Genomic DNA, 16608 nt, shown 5'->3' with positions numbered 1-16608 from the left:
GCTGGGATTACAGGCACACACCACCACGCCAGCTAATTTTTGTATTTTTAGTAGAGATGAGGTTTCACCATGTTGGCCAGGATGGTCTCAATCCCCTGACCTCGTGATCCAGCCACCTTGGCCTCCCAAAGTGCTGGAATTACAGGCGTGAGCCACTGTGCCCGGCCATGTGTTGGTTTTTCACACCACTACCACTACTGATGACAACAAGAAGAAGAGATATTCATGGGGTCATTTCTATGTGCCATGCACTGTGGTTTGTGCTTTACAGGCATCACCTCATTTAGTCCTCCTAATTCAAAAGCTACTTACTGTTTTATCCACTTTTTTTTTTTTTTTTTCAGAAAAGAAAAATTGAGTTTTAGAGAGGGTAAAGTAGCTTACCTGATGTCACACAGCTAGTAAGTGGCAGACCCAGGAATTAAACTTAGGAATGTCTGACTGCAAAGTCTATGCTCCTAATATCTGCTTGATATAAAGAAACAAGTCCCTTGAAAAGTACAGGTGACCGGAGCACTTTGGTGTGAGGCCGAGGGCGGGCAATTCGAGGTCAGGAGATTGAGCCATCCTGGCTAACACGATTGAAACCCCGTCTCTACTAAAATTACAAAAAAAACAAAAAAAAAAAAAAAAAAAAATTTGCCGGGCGTGGTGGCAGGCGCCTGTAGTCCCAGCTACTCCGGAGGCTGAGGCAGTTGAGAATGGCGTGAACCTGGAGGCGAGGAGCTTGCAGTGAGCAGGAGATCAGGTCACTGCACTCCAGCCTGGATGACAGAGCAAGACTGTCTCAAGAAAAAAAAAAAAAAAAAAAAAAAGAAAAGAAAAGAAAAGTTGACAGGGCACCTTTCAGTAGAAGGAGGCTGTAGTGACTCATTGAACTGACAAGATCTGAGTTTTTGTTGAAGCATTAATGCTCCATGGGAACTATACATGGGTAAGTGTTAAGTTCAAGCTGACGAAATTGGGTGTTAATGATTGCTTTTACTTTTAGCTCCTAAAAGATGTTTTTGGATGAAGCTTGTCAAAAGGATTTCTGAGACGAGTTTCTGAGATATCTACCAGGTAGAATATCCTTTAGAGACAGTCACTGGAGCCCCACAGATCATGCTCATGATTTAAACTCAAATAATCCATTCACTAAAGACAAATGATTTGTGTAGGTGGAAGTATCATCTAGAGTGTGGTTTTTCTTTTTTTCTTTTCTTTTTTTTTTTTTTGAGATGGAGTCTCGCTCTGTCACCCAGGCTGGAGTGCTGTGGCCAGATCTCAGCTCACTGCAAGCTCCGCCTCCCGGGTTCACGCCATTCTCCTGTCTCAGCCTCCCGGGTAGCTGGGACTACAGGTGCCGCCACGTCCCCGTGTAGTTTTTTGTAGTTTTTAGCAGAGACGGGGTTTCACCGAGTTAGCCAGGATGGTCTCGATCTTCTGACCTCGTGATCCGCCCGTCTCGGCCTCCCAAAGTGCTGGGATTACAGGCTTGAGCCACCGCGCCCGGCCTAGAGTGTGGTTTTTCAATCTCTCTACACTATTGATATTTTGAGCTGGATCATCCTTTACTGTAGGGGCTGACCTGTGCACTACAGGAGGTTCAGCACTGGCCTCTGCTTGCTAGATGCCAGTAACATGCCCCCAACCCCCAAGCTGTAGCAACCAAGAATGTCTCCAGATATGGTCAAAAGTCCTCTGTGGGACAAAAATTACCCCCCAGTAGAAGCACTAACTCAGAGTTCCCCAAACTAATGAAGCGCCTAATAACTGAGTCTTTTCTCTTTAACATGATGATTTCCTAGGCCAAAGAATGAATTTTCTGAGCAAAAGGGAGTGATATTTCTCTTCCTTACAAGATGATTTTAAAGAATTTCACTAGAAAGCAACTCAAGCATTTAACTTTGCTTACTTTACATATTATTTGTTCTTTTCTAAAAAAAAAAATCTTTTTTTCTACACAAATAATGAGAGGGGCTTTATACCTTGGTTGGCATACAGATCTGGTAATTAATAATACTCCCATCCTGGGCAAGACCTGGAGCTTTGTTGGTATAACTGGCTTTAGTCCAGGGATGGTCAGAATGGAAAATTCTGCCAAAGGCAGTCAAGGCAACCCAATATGGCAAGTGACACTATCATTGTAAGCCTTTTGATACAGGAATATTCACACTGGAGGCAAATCACTAGACTCTATTAACTGGATTTTTAGTCAACTCAGCAGGAGTTTAACAGAAGAACAGGAGGCTGTTAACTGTTCTCTTCTGAATTGGGAATTTGGAATGAATGAAGTATTTAAGTTGAGCCTTCTTTTCAGGTTTCTGGACACACAAAAATAATTTGCAGCCACCTGGTGGAAGCAAGACTTTTTTTTTTTTTTTTTAAATCAGGGCCCGGGTGGAATTATAAAAAGGAAAGGAAAGAGAAGTAATCAAGGGAGGCCAAAGCGGGAAGCTGTATTGCTGATCTAACGTGGTGTTCCAGTTCCTTTGGATCCAAGTGGGACTATTCTGGATACAGTCAGGGGAGAAGAGGGTCCTGGATGTCTCACAAGCTTTTCCTATCATGGCATGAAGTCCTCCAAACATAATCTCCTTCAGAGACTGGCACAGGCTCCCAAGCTAACTCCCAGATGGACACATGGACTTGTTGAGTAATCATTTTAACAATTCCTAAGCTCAACTTTGTTGTTGCTACATCATACTCATCATGTTTTTGTGTGATAATGGGGGTGGCAGAGGGCTGTATTACATCCAGAGAGGAAGGGCTACCTGTACACACTTAGTGGTAACCTCTTTTCTAGCTTGTGCAGATCAGTGGTTCTCAAATGGGGATGATTTTGCCCCCCGGGGGAAATTTGGCCATATCTGGAGTCATTTTCTTCATTTTGAAAAGGACAGTGGCTGCTACTGGTATCTAGAGTAGAAAACAGGGATGCTGCTCAACATCCTTTAATACACAGACTAGCACTCTACAACAAAGAATTATCTGACTCAAACTGTCAGTGGTACAAAGGATGAGAAATTTTGCTTTAGAAGTATTTTTGAAACTGAGTATTGTAACCTTATTTGTGTATAGTAGAATCATTTTATCTGCTACCACTAAAATTTCTGAAAAAAAAAAAAAACAGGAAATATCAGACTGCATCACATAAATATTGTTTTATAAACTTTTGTTTTGTGTGTGTGTACATACACTCTGGGTTTCGATGTAAAATTTGTTTCTTATTGTGAGTTGGGGCAAATAAGTTTGAAGTAATTGATCTTGCCCACTATTTGTCAAACTTTTACATGCATTTGAATCAAAGAGACTCTTGTTAAAATGCAGATTCTGATTCATTTGGTCTGGGGTTAGGGCAAACTTCCAGATGATGCTGATGCTGAGGGCCTGTGGATCACACTTTGAATAACAAGAACCTATGCAAAATTTAAATTCATTCATTAAAATAATTAGAGCAGTAACTATGTATCTAGGTATTGATTGTGCAGTCTTTTGATACCCTATCTGGAGCCCAGCAGGGAGAGAAATAGTTACTTGTTTAATAAATGAGAAGTATTTGAGGATTTAGCACAGCTCGTCTCCTGCAATGCAATGTGATAATATTTGTTCCACAAAATGTGCTTTGGCTACTCTGTGTGTTTGTGTGTGTGTGTGTGTGTGTGCGTGTGTGTGTGTGCACACGCATACTTGCACATGTGTACTGTGTTTGAGTCTGTCGCTTACTGCTTCCATGACATAAGTCTGCCACAAGAAAAAAAAAACCCTGTTCTAAGACACAGAAGTGTTGTGTGGGTCATGTTAACAAGAATACTGTGACCTTAACGTAACAGAGCAATCAGCTTGGCTTCTTAGAATGATTAATGGAACATTCTCCTCTGGAAAGGAAAACAAATTAACTGTCTTCACCAAATGTCTTCTGGAACACAGAAAGCTGTTCTGATAAAGACACTTAGCAAAACTCTTCATTGCCTACAAGCTCCAGAGAAAATTCAAGACTAGCTTTTTATAAGGTTTGCCCAAAAGTAAAAGAGATCTATTTCTATGAATGGCTTTGGAAGGAAATAGCTAGATTAGAAAACTACTTGAAGATATGCTACAGAAATGTAAATCTGTGAGGATACCAACAAAAAACTCCTCAGTTTCTTTTGGATAGTAATAACCCATTTAACATGATTAATCCAAATCTGTTAATGCCCCTTATCTTTTTTGTATGCAGGATTGCTGAAAGCTCAAATTACCCAGGCATGCAGTGAAGCATTCCCAAGTCCACGTGGAATGGAAATGTGTTTCTATACCTAAGACTCCAAAAGCAAAGGAATTAATTGTTATCATTTACTTGTTATTGTGAAGCCCATGGGGAAGAGGGGATTGACATTTGAATACCATTCACTGCAATAGGGCATCAGAAAAGCACCAAAACACTCTGTTCATCTCCTCTCATCTAATAGAAGAGGAATTATCAAATCTGTTAAAAGCAGATTTGGATGGTGGGAGGTAGAGAAAGCATGAAGACACTGGGAATTTGAGTGGCACTGGAGGGCATAAGTCATGAAAATGAACTTGGATTGTTTCATAATTTTAGCTTGGAAGTATCCTGAGGTTCACTTCCAAGAATCCAAACAGAGCTTAGATTGGGACTGAATACATGGTTTTCCTCTGCCAAGGAAACTTAACTCCCTAATAAGATATATATCTTACACAAATACATATACATACATACACACCCTATTTTAAAATATATATCATATATACAGGTACCCGTTATGTAACAATGTTACTAATCAAGGTGAGTGATGGGCTTTTCATTTACCCCCAACTTGTCTCCAGTTTCTGTGTTCTTTTTGGGAAATGACACTCTGCAGCTGTAATGCATGGCCTAGGGCATGACTTAACTGCCAGAGTTCACTTCGGGGCTCAAAAATAGGTGAAAGAATCAACTGTCTCTTCTTCCTCTAACTGCCTTTCCCAGTTCATTTGGATTAGCTTTCCAGTTTCAACATACATAATCTCACAGATTCTAAAGGATGTCCTAGCAGCCTGGCAGACATGCTCTTTAGCTTCATAATTGAGGATAGAGATGAGGTCACAGTTCAATTAAAATTTGATCTAAAGAGTATGAAAAAGCTCAGCTTCAGACTGATTTGGAGGGCTTAATTTCAGATTGATAACCTCAGGGAAAATCCCAGGAGAATTAACAAAGAAACCTTCCCAATAGTATGGGTATGTGTGTGTCAAAGTCACCAGTCTAATACTTCAAAGCAGTCACAGTGACACAAGAAATGCTGGACTGTGACCCTCTGATTTACCCACTCAGCTCAGATAGCTGTACCTTATTCCAGTAAATAAAATCTCTGTATATCTTCACATGGCCACCTTGTACTCTGGCCTCTGTGAGTTACTTACAGTTTAGCCCCCCCCAATCTTTNAATATACACATACTGCATCTTAATAGTAAAAGGTATGAATTACTCCCTCCCTCCCTCTGCCCCCACCTCCCAGAACCCTGAAGTTCCAAAGGTTAATTCTGATTTATCTGGCACTGCAGTGTAGTTTTGTTGAGGGAGTAGAGCTAGGTTATTTCAAAATCACTTGAAAGAACAAGTAGTTCTATGAGATGGTAAGGATGATGATGATAAAAGACTCATTGAATTTTTAACTATGTCTATGTACACTCGTTATATCATTTTGCCATCATGAAAAGTCTAAGAAGCCAGTTTCTTTACGGATGGGGAAATTGAGGCTCAGGGAGGTGAAAGAACTGACCCCAGGTTAGAAAGCTCAAAAGTGGCAAAATCAAGTTTCCTCCTTCTGTCTGTCTTACTTCAAAGCCCCACTCCTGACCATCATTATTTAGCCTGTTTCAGAAAGATGTTTTTACCAAAAGTGAAAAAGGTACCAGGCTGCTCTACATCAAGCAATTCTAAGCAAGCTTGGGGTTAATGTCTTAAAGTGATGGGGAGACTCTTATAGCACTTTAACATGAATATGAAGCTTTGCTTAACAAGGAAAAAGAGGGCTAGGAAAAGCATTTCCATTTTGATGATGATGATGATAGTGATGATGATGATGGTGGTGGGGGCTAACACTTACCAATGCTTCCTCAGAGCTCGATGCTGCAGATGCATATGGCATTTCACCCTCATAATAACTCCACGATTATCATCCCTGTTATATAGATGAATCAGCTGAGGCTCTTAGAGATTAAATGCCTTGTTCAAGGTCACCCAGCTAGTAAGGATCAGGTCTGAAGGTTCCAGAGGCAGGGCCCATGATCACTGCACAGTAAGTCCCATTCAGGGCACTCAAGTCTGCTTATTGCTTAGAGAGGAGATAACTCACTGTCTCAGTGTCTAGAATGCCTTGATTTTCTTTAATCAGCCCCTTACAAGTGCAACTTATTGTATTAGTGAATCCTATGTACCTCTCCTCACTTCATATTTTTGGAAGTGGTTTCCCTTACCTGGACAGTTGGTGATATACCTTGCAGATATAGTGTCATGCTCTCCTTGTAGCCTATTATTCGGTACTTTCATCCTCCAGCAGTATGATTCCTACTTTGATTGATATATGCTCACAGGTATGGTGCTTGAGTAATTTAACAAAGTTGTTAAAATAACGTTATCTGGTGGTTTCATATATAAATATAGCAAACATATTTTAATAGGCAAAGGTTTCATGTTTCAAATTACCCTTTTCAAGGGAAACAGTCATACTCAATTACTGTTCTGCCACATAAACTGGACAAACACACGATTTGAAAATGGAGCAGCAAATTAAAATCCATGCGAGGCAAAGAATACCAAGCAGCAGCCCCTTCCGAAGCTGACCACACTGCCTGATTAAGTTCTTATGAGGCAGTTTGGTAAGAGGCCCTTTCCTGATCTGATAACTGCCACGGAGAAGCCAAATGCAGAGTCAATCTGCAAATACTTAATCCTCCAGAAGGCAGATTAAGTGTATAATTGACCTATATAATCCATGTATCATCTCCAGTCAAATGTTCCCTGGGCCTGGTTCACAACGACACAGGGCCTGAAGAAAGCCAGCGCCGATGCGGCATTACCACCAATGTGGATTCCATCCAAGTTCGAGATGGCTTTTTAATCACTCATCTCTGAGCCTGTGAGGTTTAAGCAGATGAATTCACCCTAAGCACATCTCTTTTAATCCCGATTTTCTTCTCAGTCTGTGTCTTCAAGAAGTACAAGGAGGAAAGAAAATTAATTTTTTTTAGACCTTGAAATCTTAGGTGCTTCTCTTGATGATCTGATCTCTAATTTCAAAAAGCATGTTTTTATTTTGGGGAAGATGTTGAATTAATCACTAGAGAAGGAGGGAAAAGCCATCTGCATGATTTATGGACACTTCAACTTCAAATCACTGTCTTCAGGTTCTTTCTTGAGCTTGTGCTTCCCTCTGTAGCTGCTGCTTTAGGAATATGGATATTATTTCATATCCATGTTTTATATTTTCTTTGAATGTCAGCAATAATTTTCAAGAGGGCTAAGCTTCCACTTGAGTCTCATAGCAGTCTGATCTTCTTTTAAAAATTCAGCATCTTTAATATATTTGAATTCATTGTTTTTATGTATATTGGAATATTCTCTTGCTTTAAATCTCGGAATGTTTTGTTCCAAAATGTTATAAACTGTTATTTTGTAGCAACTGAAAACCATATACAATTATACTTCATTTTTTTATGAAAAAATTATAAAAACGCAGATAAAAGATGTACAGCTGCACATCTGAAATATTATGGGAAACAGTTTGCCGATTCTTTTCTGATCAGCACTTTGTCTTGGATTGGTTAGTTTTTTTCTTAGGTGTGTTATCAAGAAAGTCACTAGTATTTTATAGAAAGACTAGGTAAACCAATTATATTAATAGACAAAGAAATCTTAACTGCAAAAGCAACCCAGTTAGGTAACATTAGGTCCAAATGTATTTCTCCAACAAACCTAGAGAATGTTTGGTTAAAAAAAAAAAAATCGGTGAAGATGAATTTGGAAAGCCTGTTCTTAAGTTACGTAATAAAATAGATAAAAATGCAGAACATCAAATATAGAGTCCCAAATGCTATGCCGATAATCTCCCACAAGCACCCACTTCCAGCCAAAAGTACAATGACGTGGCAAAGAGAAAACTAGCTCAGAGAGCACTGGGTAGGGGCCTAGTTAAAGCAGAAAATGCACCGTTAAATGACCAGCTATTAATCCAAATATTCTCAAATAAAAACACACACAAACCATCCAGCCTTTTCTACAACGGCACACTCAGAAGGGCAAAAACAGGAACACCACCAAATAGCAACAACTTAAAGGACTTATCAGGTAAATAAAACTGAGACTTGAAACACAGTTAAAAACACAACAGGAACTCTTAGAACATGCCTCTGAATGACAGATGCCAGCAGGAACTAAAAACCAGAGAATGACACGACAATCAGAATCAACAACCCCCAAACAGCAAACAATCTCGGAGATATATATTTTTTTCTTCATTCAAAATGTTAATTTGCTATTATTCATTTTTGCCATTTATCAAAATGCAACGATTTGGAAGAAAAATCTCACAGATCAACAAGTCTTTCTCAATAGGTTTCTGCCAATTGTTTAGAAACTTGCCCCAGGACCGCTATCATTAAGGAATGGGATTTAAATAATAAGTTCATTTGCAGCAAGAAATTTAGAGTGGCAGCTTTCACAGACCCTTCTGCCTTGATATTCCTATTCCCTTGTTTAGCTTGGTGGACACACGAGTTTTGCAGAGCATATATACAAAGAAATAAACACCATGCTTGAGGAAACAGAAGCCAAAAATAATCAAACATGTTGGTAATCTGATGTTTTGCTGCTAGATTATAGAAAAACAGTAAGTACTGAATTAAATTACTGAGGCTGCATGGTAATGAAGCTTTTTGAGAAGCTCTGGGTTGTTAAAATGACAAATGTTTTAAATCCATGACAGATTCAATAACTTTTTTTGCACTACATCAGTTAGGTTGCCTAGCACCAATAAATTAGGAGATCAGGTTATTTAGAAAGTAAGAAAGTAAATGGCAAAGAAACTTGTTATATCTAAATAAGCTCCTGAATTTTTTTTTTTCCCATGGGGCCGGGAGTGATGTGCAGTGAATGACTGTAACAGTTAAACCTTTACAATCAAATATACTCAGGACGGTATAACTAAGACTCCGTTGGAAAAACCAAATTGGGACAATATCAGACTAAATTGTGGGGGTTTCCACAATGTTACTGATGCTATTTTATGCTGGTCAGTGGAATTCAACAAGGGACTGGAGGTACTTGTGAATTTTTGAATGTCCCTAACTATAACTTGCTTTTGGGAAAAAAAATATTCTCAGTAATATTTATTTTTACTATTAATTTACATTAAAGGCTGGAAGGCTTGAATTTTGCCTGTGGTCTTCAACAGTCAGGCAAGTCCAGTTTTACCATCTGTACTAGCCAAGGCTGTACCTTTACTTTTTAAATAAAGATTTGGTTGCACTTTCCTTTAAGAAGAGCCACAAAAGAGATAATTTGCCTTGCTGCCTTCAGCAAGGCTACCTTGCTTGTACTTCTAATTTTAAAAAAAGAAAGGCAAGGGTGGATTATTTGTCAATGAAGTGACAAGCTAAAGTGCAGATTAAACATCAAATTCAGTACTAGATTTAAGTTTTAGAGAACACAAGGTTATTGGTTATTCACACACACTCACACAGTAACACACACACACACACGCACACACGGGCCACATAAAACTGAGAATCGGAAGATACTGATCAAAGGAAAAAAAAAAGGCAACCTAGGCATTGAAAAGAACAACCCACAGGCTTCTTGAAAATTTGTGGTTTGGAATTTAATTCAATGGAGATGGGCAGAGTGTCCACACTCCTAACTGCAGACCCGAGGGTCCTGCCTGTCTCTGTTTTCAATGCCTATTGGATGGTGATTGTGCCCCAGACATTCTAGGCTCAGTACTTTCATATAAGGCATGCATGCAGAGAAGGGGGAGGACCCGCTGGTGAGCTTTATGCATGTATGAGGCATTCTCAGTGGATGTGGGTCATGCTAGAAGATGTACACAGGAAGATTATTTGATTCTAATTCATGCCACTTGATATAATGTGATAAAACATTTGACATGAGAGATAAGTTCCATTTTTATCTGAGAGAGGACGGGTGGGAATTAAAAAGTAAGAAGGGTTTTACTGAGGAAAGGTGATGCAGGGGAAAGAGAGGTATCAAGCACAGAAAGGGGATGATTGGAAAAGAAAAAAAAAAAAAGAAAGAAAGGAGCCTTTCAACACACGAGGAAAGCAAATGAGCTGGAAGACAAAGCATATAAAAGTCAGAAGCCGCAGAATCAGAAAGCGGTGCCAACAATGAGCTCACTTAGCTGTAGAACAAAAACACACACACATACATACACACACACAAACTCAATATAAATTGCTGAACACAATCACAGAAAAAAAAATAGAAACACGGATTCCATAGTAGACCAAAACATTAATGTTCGCATTGGCACTAAAAATATGGAAACCTGGACAGGAGGAGCTCACGTTTCACAAGACAGAAGTAGGCTGCACACTCAGAGCCACAGGGAGACAAGAACATCAGCTTCCATGCACTCTGGCCGGGTCTATACTGGCAAATTCAGTGGAAACCCGAGACGAAATATCGGGCTAAATTAGGTAGCCCCATCTGCTTTGGCCTGAAAGAGACAGGCAATTTGAGACCGAAGCAGATTTCTTTTTTTTTTTTATTTTTGCCTCAGTGGCTTGCTTTGCGTGCAGATGTAGTCCCAGTAGAAATAAGATTGCTCAAAAATGATTAACCCTTGGTAATCTGCATTTTCTGAAGTTTGATCTGGGTCCACAGCCCAATGTACTCATTCTTTGTACACCTGCTTCTCGTACATTTTCAGCTGGGTGGGTGAGCAGGGGGCATCATGGTTTAAAGCTGCAGCTGACTGAGCAACTGTAATGTAAAGTGTTTGCAGAAACCCAGGGTACGGATTTCAAGTCTTCCAGGAACGAAATTATCTTTGAAGTGATAACGATGTGACATTTACTGCACATCTGCATGCCACAGCTGGTGTCAGGGAGGCGCCACCCCCAGGAGAGGGAATTGGTCTCAGCCTCCCTGATGAGAACATCTCCCTAAAGTGAGGCCAGATTGCAAGGAGGAAAACCATGACCAAGAAAGGTCTTTGCCAGTTAGAGAAAGCTGCCTCGCAAGCTTCGTGCAGGAATGAGCCTGCTTGCCGAGAGGCTGTGTGCCGTCCTACGTATCACACAGATTGGGACTGAGACACTGCCACACCAGAGTGGGTTCAGAAGAGACACAAGACAGATAAGAGCCTAAGGCAGAGGGAGAGGAGAAGATTTAGTCTGAATCAGAACCAATCCATTTTCTCAAAATGTGACTTATCCTCCTGTCGCTTATTTTGTCACATTTTGGAGGGTCTCCTCCTTGGTTTTCAAGGAGGAGAAGGCATTTACTTACATCAAATAACCTTTCTATGTACATCTCCTCATTGACCTTATCACGCAGGACATCCTGAGAATGGCGGACGAAAGTCACGTAGGCGTCGGCCACGTCCATCCCAGGTTTCTGTAAAGAAACAGGAAAACATGAAAATGAATTTTCAGACAGCCACTCTTCCCTGTTTACCATTCACTTTTACCCTCTACTTGCCCTCACACACTCTGAGATGCTTCTGCTGGATCACCTTTGCAGGCATGGGATTACTGTCCACAGCCTGGGCTGGTAGGAATTGATTTTAGAACTGCTTCCTCTTTCCAGAAATCAAGCCTGGCTAAGAAGGGCATTGAGATTGTAGGATTTTATAAATATTTTTCTATGATTAATTCTTTCCTGGCAAATTTATCTAATGGATAAATCTTTACTGCATAACTCAGAGATGTTCTCTGACTTTGCCTTGGATTGAAACCCCCATTAAAGAATACCCAAACATACTGATTTCCACTGTCCTTAATATATTATCAGAAGGGTGATGGAACTTCCCATTTCTTTTCCTCTTTTAAAACTTGAGAAAGTACTAAGTAAAAAAAAAAATGTATTTCAATCTATACCCCTTCCTACTCAAATCTCATTGTGTGTGTGTGTGTGTGTGTGTGTATACTTTAACCTGAGTGGATATAGTATTTGCTAATTAATTAGTTCACTCAGAGGAGACACTAAACCATTTGTCTTTGCTTCCAGTGCAGCCTTAAAGTCTAAGGATGAAAAAGAAGAAGAAGAAAAGAAAAGGCAGGGTAAGGAGGAGAGGATTTGATTTTTAAATAAATCACATTTTCCGGAAAGGTAAGCAGGTGGTTCATCCTGCAGTTAAGAAGTGATTTATTGTAGGGAAGTAAAAAAAAAAAAAAAAAAAATTTTTATAAGAGAAAAAAAAAAAAAAAAAAAAAAAAAAAAAAAAAAAAAAGATAGAAAGAAACTCAGAAAGCACACTGCTTGAGATGTCACAATCAAAGTTATCTCCAAAGAAACCTATTAAAACACTATAATATAGGTCATTAGGAGAGCGGCCACAAACCCCTCAAATTTCCACAGTAGATATATATGTTTGCTAATAACTAAAAAGATTAGTTTTCATTACTGTGATTTACCTTAGATCACAAAGTATCATTTCTCTACTAGACGTGACTGTCAGGCACTGTAAATTGAAGTTAGTTAACACTTCTGTGTAATTTCCAGGGTGAAAATGAGGAAGGTTTAGAAACAGTAGGACTGTATTTTTGTTTCCTGATAGAAAGCAAACAATTATCAAGCAAAGGGCCAATGCTTGGCCCCTGGGATGCTAGTAACATTTCTTAACACCTGCTGAAACAATGACAAGGTATTAATTTGAAAAACAATGAGGACAACCCAAAGCCACAGTAGTCAAGTGTTACACTTTCAAGCAATTTTCAGCGAATGGATTGAGCAGGTTCCATGATGGTCCTATAATTGTTGCAGTTTTATTATACAAAACAATAGAGGTTCTCCAATGAGATGTAAGTGATAGCTATCAGTTCTAAGCAGGCACCTCTCTCCTTCTCTCCTTTTGGCAGCTGCGCATCAAAGACCACTCTCAGTAGGGATGGGGATCTCTACCTGGGGGACTTGAGAAACTCATTATTATTGTTTCCATTTCTCCCTTGCGGTGATATGGCCTTCTCCTGGGCACATGCAGCCATCTTAGAGCTAAAGTGCAAAGTCAAATGCCGCAGATCTATCAGTAACCCAAAATGTTAGAAGAAACAGTTATCTACAGTAATGCGTATTTGCACCATTCCTTCTCTTTTCACAAAGTTTCACCGTCTTCCAAGGGGCATTTCATTCAATTTTTTAAAACTCTGATATTTTAAAAAATCAGTGTGGTCCATCTTACCCAGGTAGTTAAGAAACTCCATGATTTGCTCTCTCATGACTCTTTTTTTTCCCAACAGCACTTACCAATAGCTGATATTACATTATATACAATTTGTTTGTCTGTTGCCTGTCTTATCCCACTAAAACATAAGCTCCATGAACACAGGAACTTTGTTTGGCCTATTTTCTATTGTATCCCCAGCATACAAAATGGTACCTAGCATATAGTTGGTGCCCAGTAAATATCTGCTGAATGGGCAAATTCAAGAATGAATGAGAAAATCCTTTCTCCACCTCCTTTTTCAAGCTCTTCAGTCACACTGCATGGAATTTTACTGGATCTCCCACAAACTGGAATTTGTGCATATCATTTAAACTTTTCTGTAAAATAAGAGTTTTAAAAAACTTCTCTGGGCCTTAATTATGCTATCTATAAAAATGGGATTACTAACAGCTCCCCTACTTACCTCCAAGGACTCTTATGGTCATCAGTTAGAATAGTGTATGTAAAAATGTTTTGAAAGCCATATATTGTAATACAAACATGAATTACTATGATTTTCCCCCCATAATATTATACCATTCCACAGCCTTACCTACCTTTAGAATCTACTCTAGAACCAAGAAGAAAAGGGGGCCTCAGAGGAGCCAACGTCAAAATAAAAATGATAAAATCTCAGCACAAAATATGTGTAGTTTTCTCATAATAGAGTCCTCAAGCTCCCACTCCCATCCAATTCCAACAAGTTTGGTTTCCATCCCTTGATGGAGCAGAAATAGGGAAGAGGAGGGATTGTTTGAAAAAACTGCAGATAAGAGAGAGCTATCGTTTTTCCTTATGCCTGACCGTGAGGGAGGAGGCTGCCCAACTGCAACACCAGACATGTAGACTCACCAACCGCTGGGGTTTGGGACTATCGAGGGCAGGGGCAAGCCTCCCCTATATCTCGGGAGGCCCTAGAGGGGAGTGGGTCACTATGCAGCCACTGGGGAAAGACATGGTCACAATGGTGATCCTGGGTCATTGAGAAAAGATTATAGTCAGTACCCTGTTTAAAAAGGCAGGAAGGATGTATAATGCATTTTAAGTAGACTTCCAATCAAAACTATGAAAATAAAACCTGTTCACAAACAAGCTAACCCTTCATTATAGCTGGAAAATATACTTGACCAGACAGCTGATACTATTAAATTATGCTCTTATATCATAGTGCTACCTGCATACAGTGGGACAAACTTTTAGGTGTTTTTAATATCTCATAATGACATTGTATATTTTAAATGTGGCTTGGATAGACTGATAGAATATGACATAGATTTTAGAAAACATTTAAGCAAATATCTGTATAGTTAACTGCATCCATGTGTGGAAGACATAATTTGCGAATAAGCTACTCTGTGACTCAGGAAAAGAAGAACATTTTCATCTGAACTTGCCCCTATCAGAATACTTTTGAGCTTGAGAAAAATGAGCTCAAATTTTCAGCATCCTAAGTCAGCCCTAATTATGAATGCAAATCTCCTACATATACCAATGGGTCAAAAACTATATCTAAGACAAAGACATATGCTTTGGGGATTACGCAATGTTTTAAGTGACTGGTACTAGCACTTCCCTCCAGTAGTGTGGTTAAGAGACAAATCTCAAAGGTGACTAACTGCTAGTGCCCACATGGAACTAAACCATTAAGTGTTCTAACAAAAACCTCACAGGGAAACATAGGCGAACTCAGAGACTTCAGAGGTAGAAATGAGTTGAGAAATGATTTTATCTGATGGTTCTTAAGCCTGACTGCAAATCTGAAGGACCTAGGGAGCTTTAAAAATACTGATGTCTGGGCCCTGACCCCCAAAGATGCCGTTTCAATTTTGTCTGGCAAGCAACCTGGGCATTAGTGCTTGCAAAAGCTCCCTAGGTGTTTCCAATATGTAGCCAAGGTCAAGAATCACTGATTTAGTCCATTGGTTTCCAAACTTGTACTATGTATCAGAATCATGTGAAGAACTTAATGGAAAGCAATATCCAGGCTCCACCCCAGAATGACCACATCAGAATCTCTGGAGGTGAGGGCCTGGGACTCTCTATTAATAAAACAAAAACAATTATGTGCCTATTAAAAAATAATACAATAATAATAAAACTTATATAAGTTAATTAATAAAAACCAAACCAAAAAAACTTTTTTTGCTAAGTATTACTGCTGCACATTCTGGTTTGGGGACTGCTGACTTAATAGGTAATAGTTAGCTGTATGCTGGTAAACTGGCTCTTCTTCTTTTTTTTTTTTTGCGATGGAGTTTCCCTCTTGTCGCCCAGGCTGGAGTGCAATGGCACCATCTTGGCTCACTGCAACCTCCGCTTCCCAGGTTCAAGCGATTCTCCTGGCTCAGCCTCTCCAGAGGAGGTAGCTGGGATTACAGGCGCATGCCACCACATCCGGCTAATATGTTGTATTTTTAGTAGAGGTGGAGTTTCACCACATTGACCAGGCTGGTCTCGAACCCCTGACATCAGGTGATCCACCCACCTCGGCCAAAGTGCTGGTATTTTAGGCGTGAGCCACTTTGCCCAGCAAAACCAACAACAAAACAAAACACCCTGATTTGTAGTGCTTGCCAGTTTGCATGGTGTAAATACTCCCATCAAAGCTAATTGTGAGCCAACAATGTGCTCTCAAAGTTGGAGAGAGATGCACATAATTGACTCTTGGGAACCAGTGCTATCTACTCTACCACACCCCTGGAAGTGCAGGCTTTATGGTGCAACTGACAGCACCTGATCTTCACACTCCGCTTACTCACCAGGTGACCTTGGATATGCTAATTAACCTCTTTGGGCCTCAGATTCCTCAGCTATAAAACAGAATGATAATATTAACCCCCTCCTAGGATTGATTTCAGAAGCAAATGATTACTATTATCTACCATATATAAACAATGTACACATAGAATATATGTGTATTATGTACTATTGTTTTCTATAAAATTATTTATTTACTAAAATGTTTATTATAATATTATTAGCTATTATAGTATATGTTAATCAACTTAAAGTTTAGCTTTGTCCTAAGTCATTAATAGCTGGTAAAAAAACACTTTTTCTAATATGCACTAAAATAATTACCACTATCCAAATCAAGGTGTTTATTTATACACTAACTGAAATTATCTTGCAGTATGGCAGAATTTTTAAGGGCATTGGCTTAAATCTCAGCTCTTCCACTTAACCTGATGTGGG

General features: G+C 39.5%; 1 protein-coding gene across 1 annotated transcript in view; it reads right to left on the bottom strand.

The window, feature by feature from the left end:
• CADPS (calcium dependent secretion activator) overlaps positions 1-16608 on the bottom strand; it is a 497883-nt gene that overhangs the window by 28592 nt on the left and 452683 nt on the right. The window contains exon 28 of the mRNA XM_017854222.1: positions 11499-11606. Coding sequence (XP_017709711.1) covers positions 11499-11606 — 108 coding nt within the window. The remainder of the gene's footprint in view (positions 1-11498; positions 11607-16608) is intronic.

The sequence above is a fragment of the Rhinopithecus bieti genome, unplaced genomic scaffold, assembly GCF_001698545.2.
Source record: "Rhinopithecus bieti isolate Rb0 unplaced genomic scaffold, ASM169854v2 scaffold_36004, whole genome shotgun sequence".
Taxonomy (NCBI): Eukaryota; Metazoa; Chordata; class Mammalia; order Primates; family Cercopithecidae; genus Rhinopithecus; species Rhinopithecus bieti.
The sequence above is the reverse complement of the archived record's forward strand: the minus strand, read 5'-3'. Positions and strand labels throughout refer to the sequence as shown.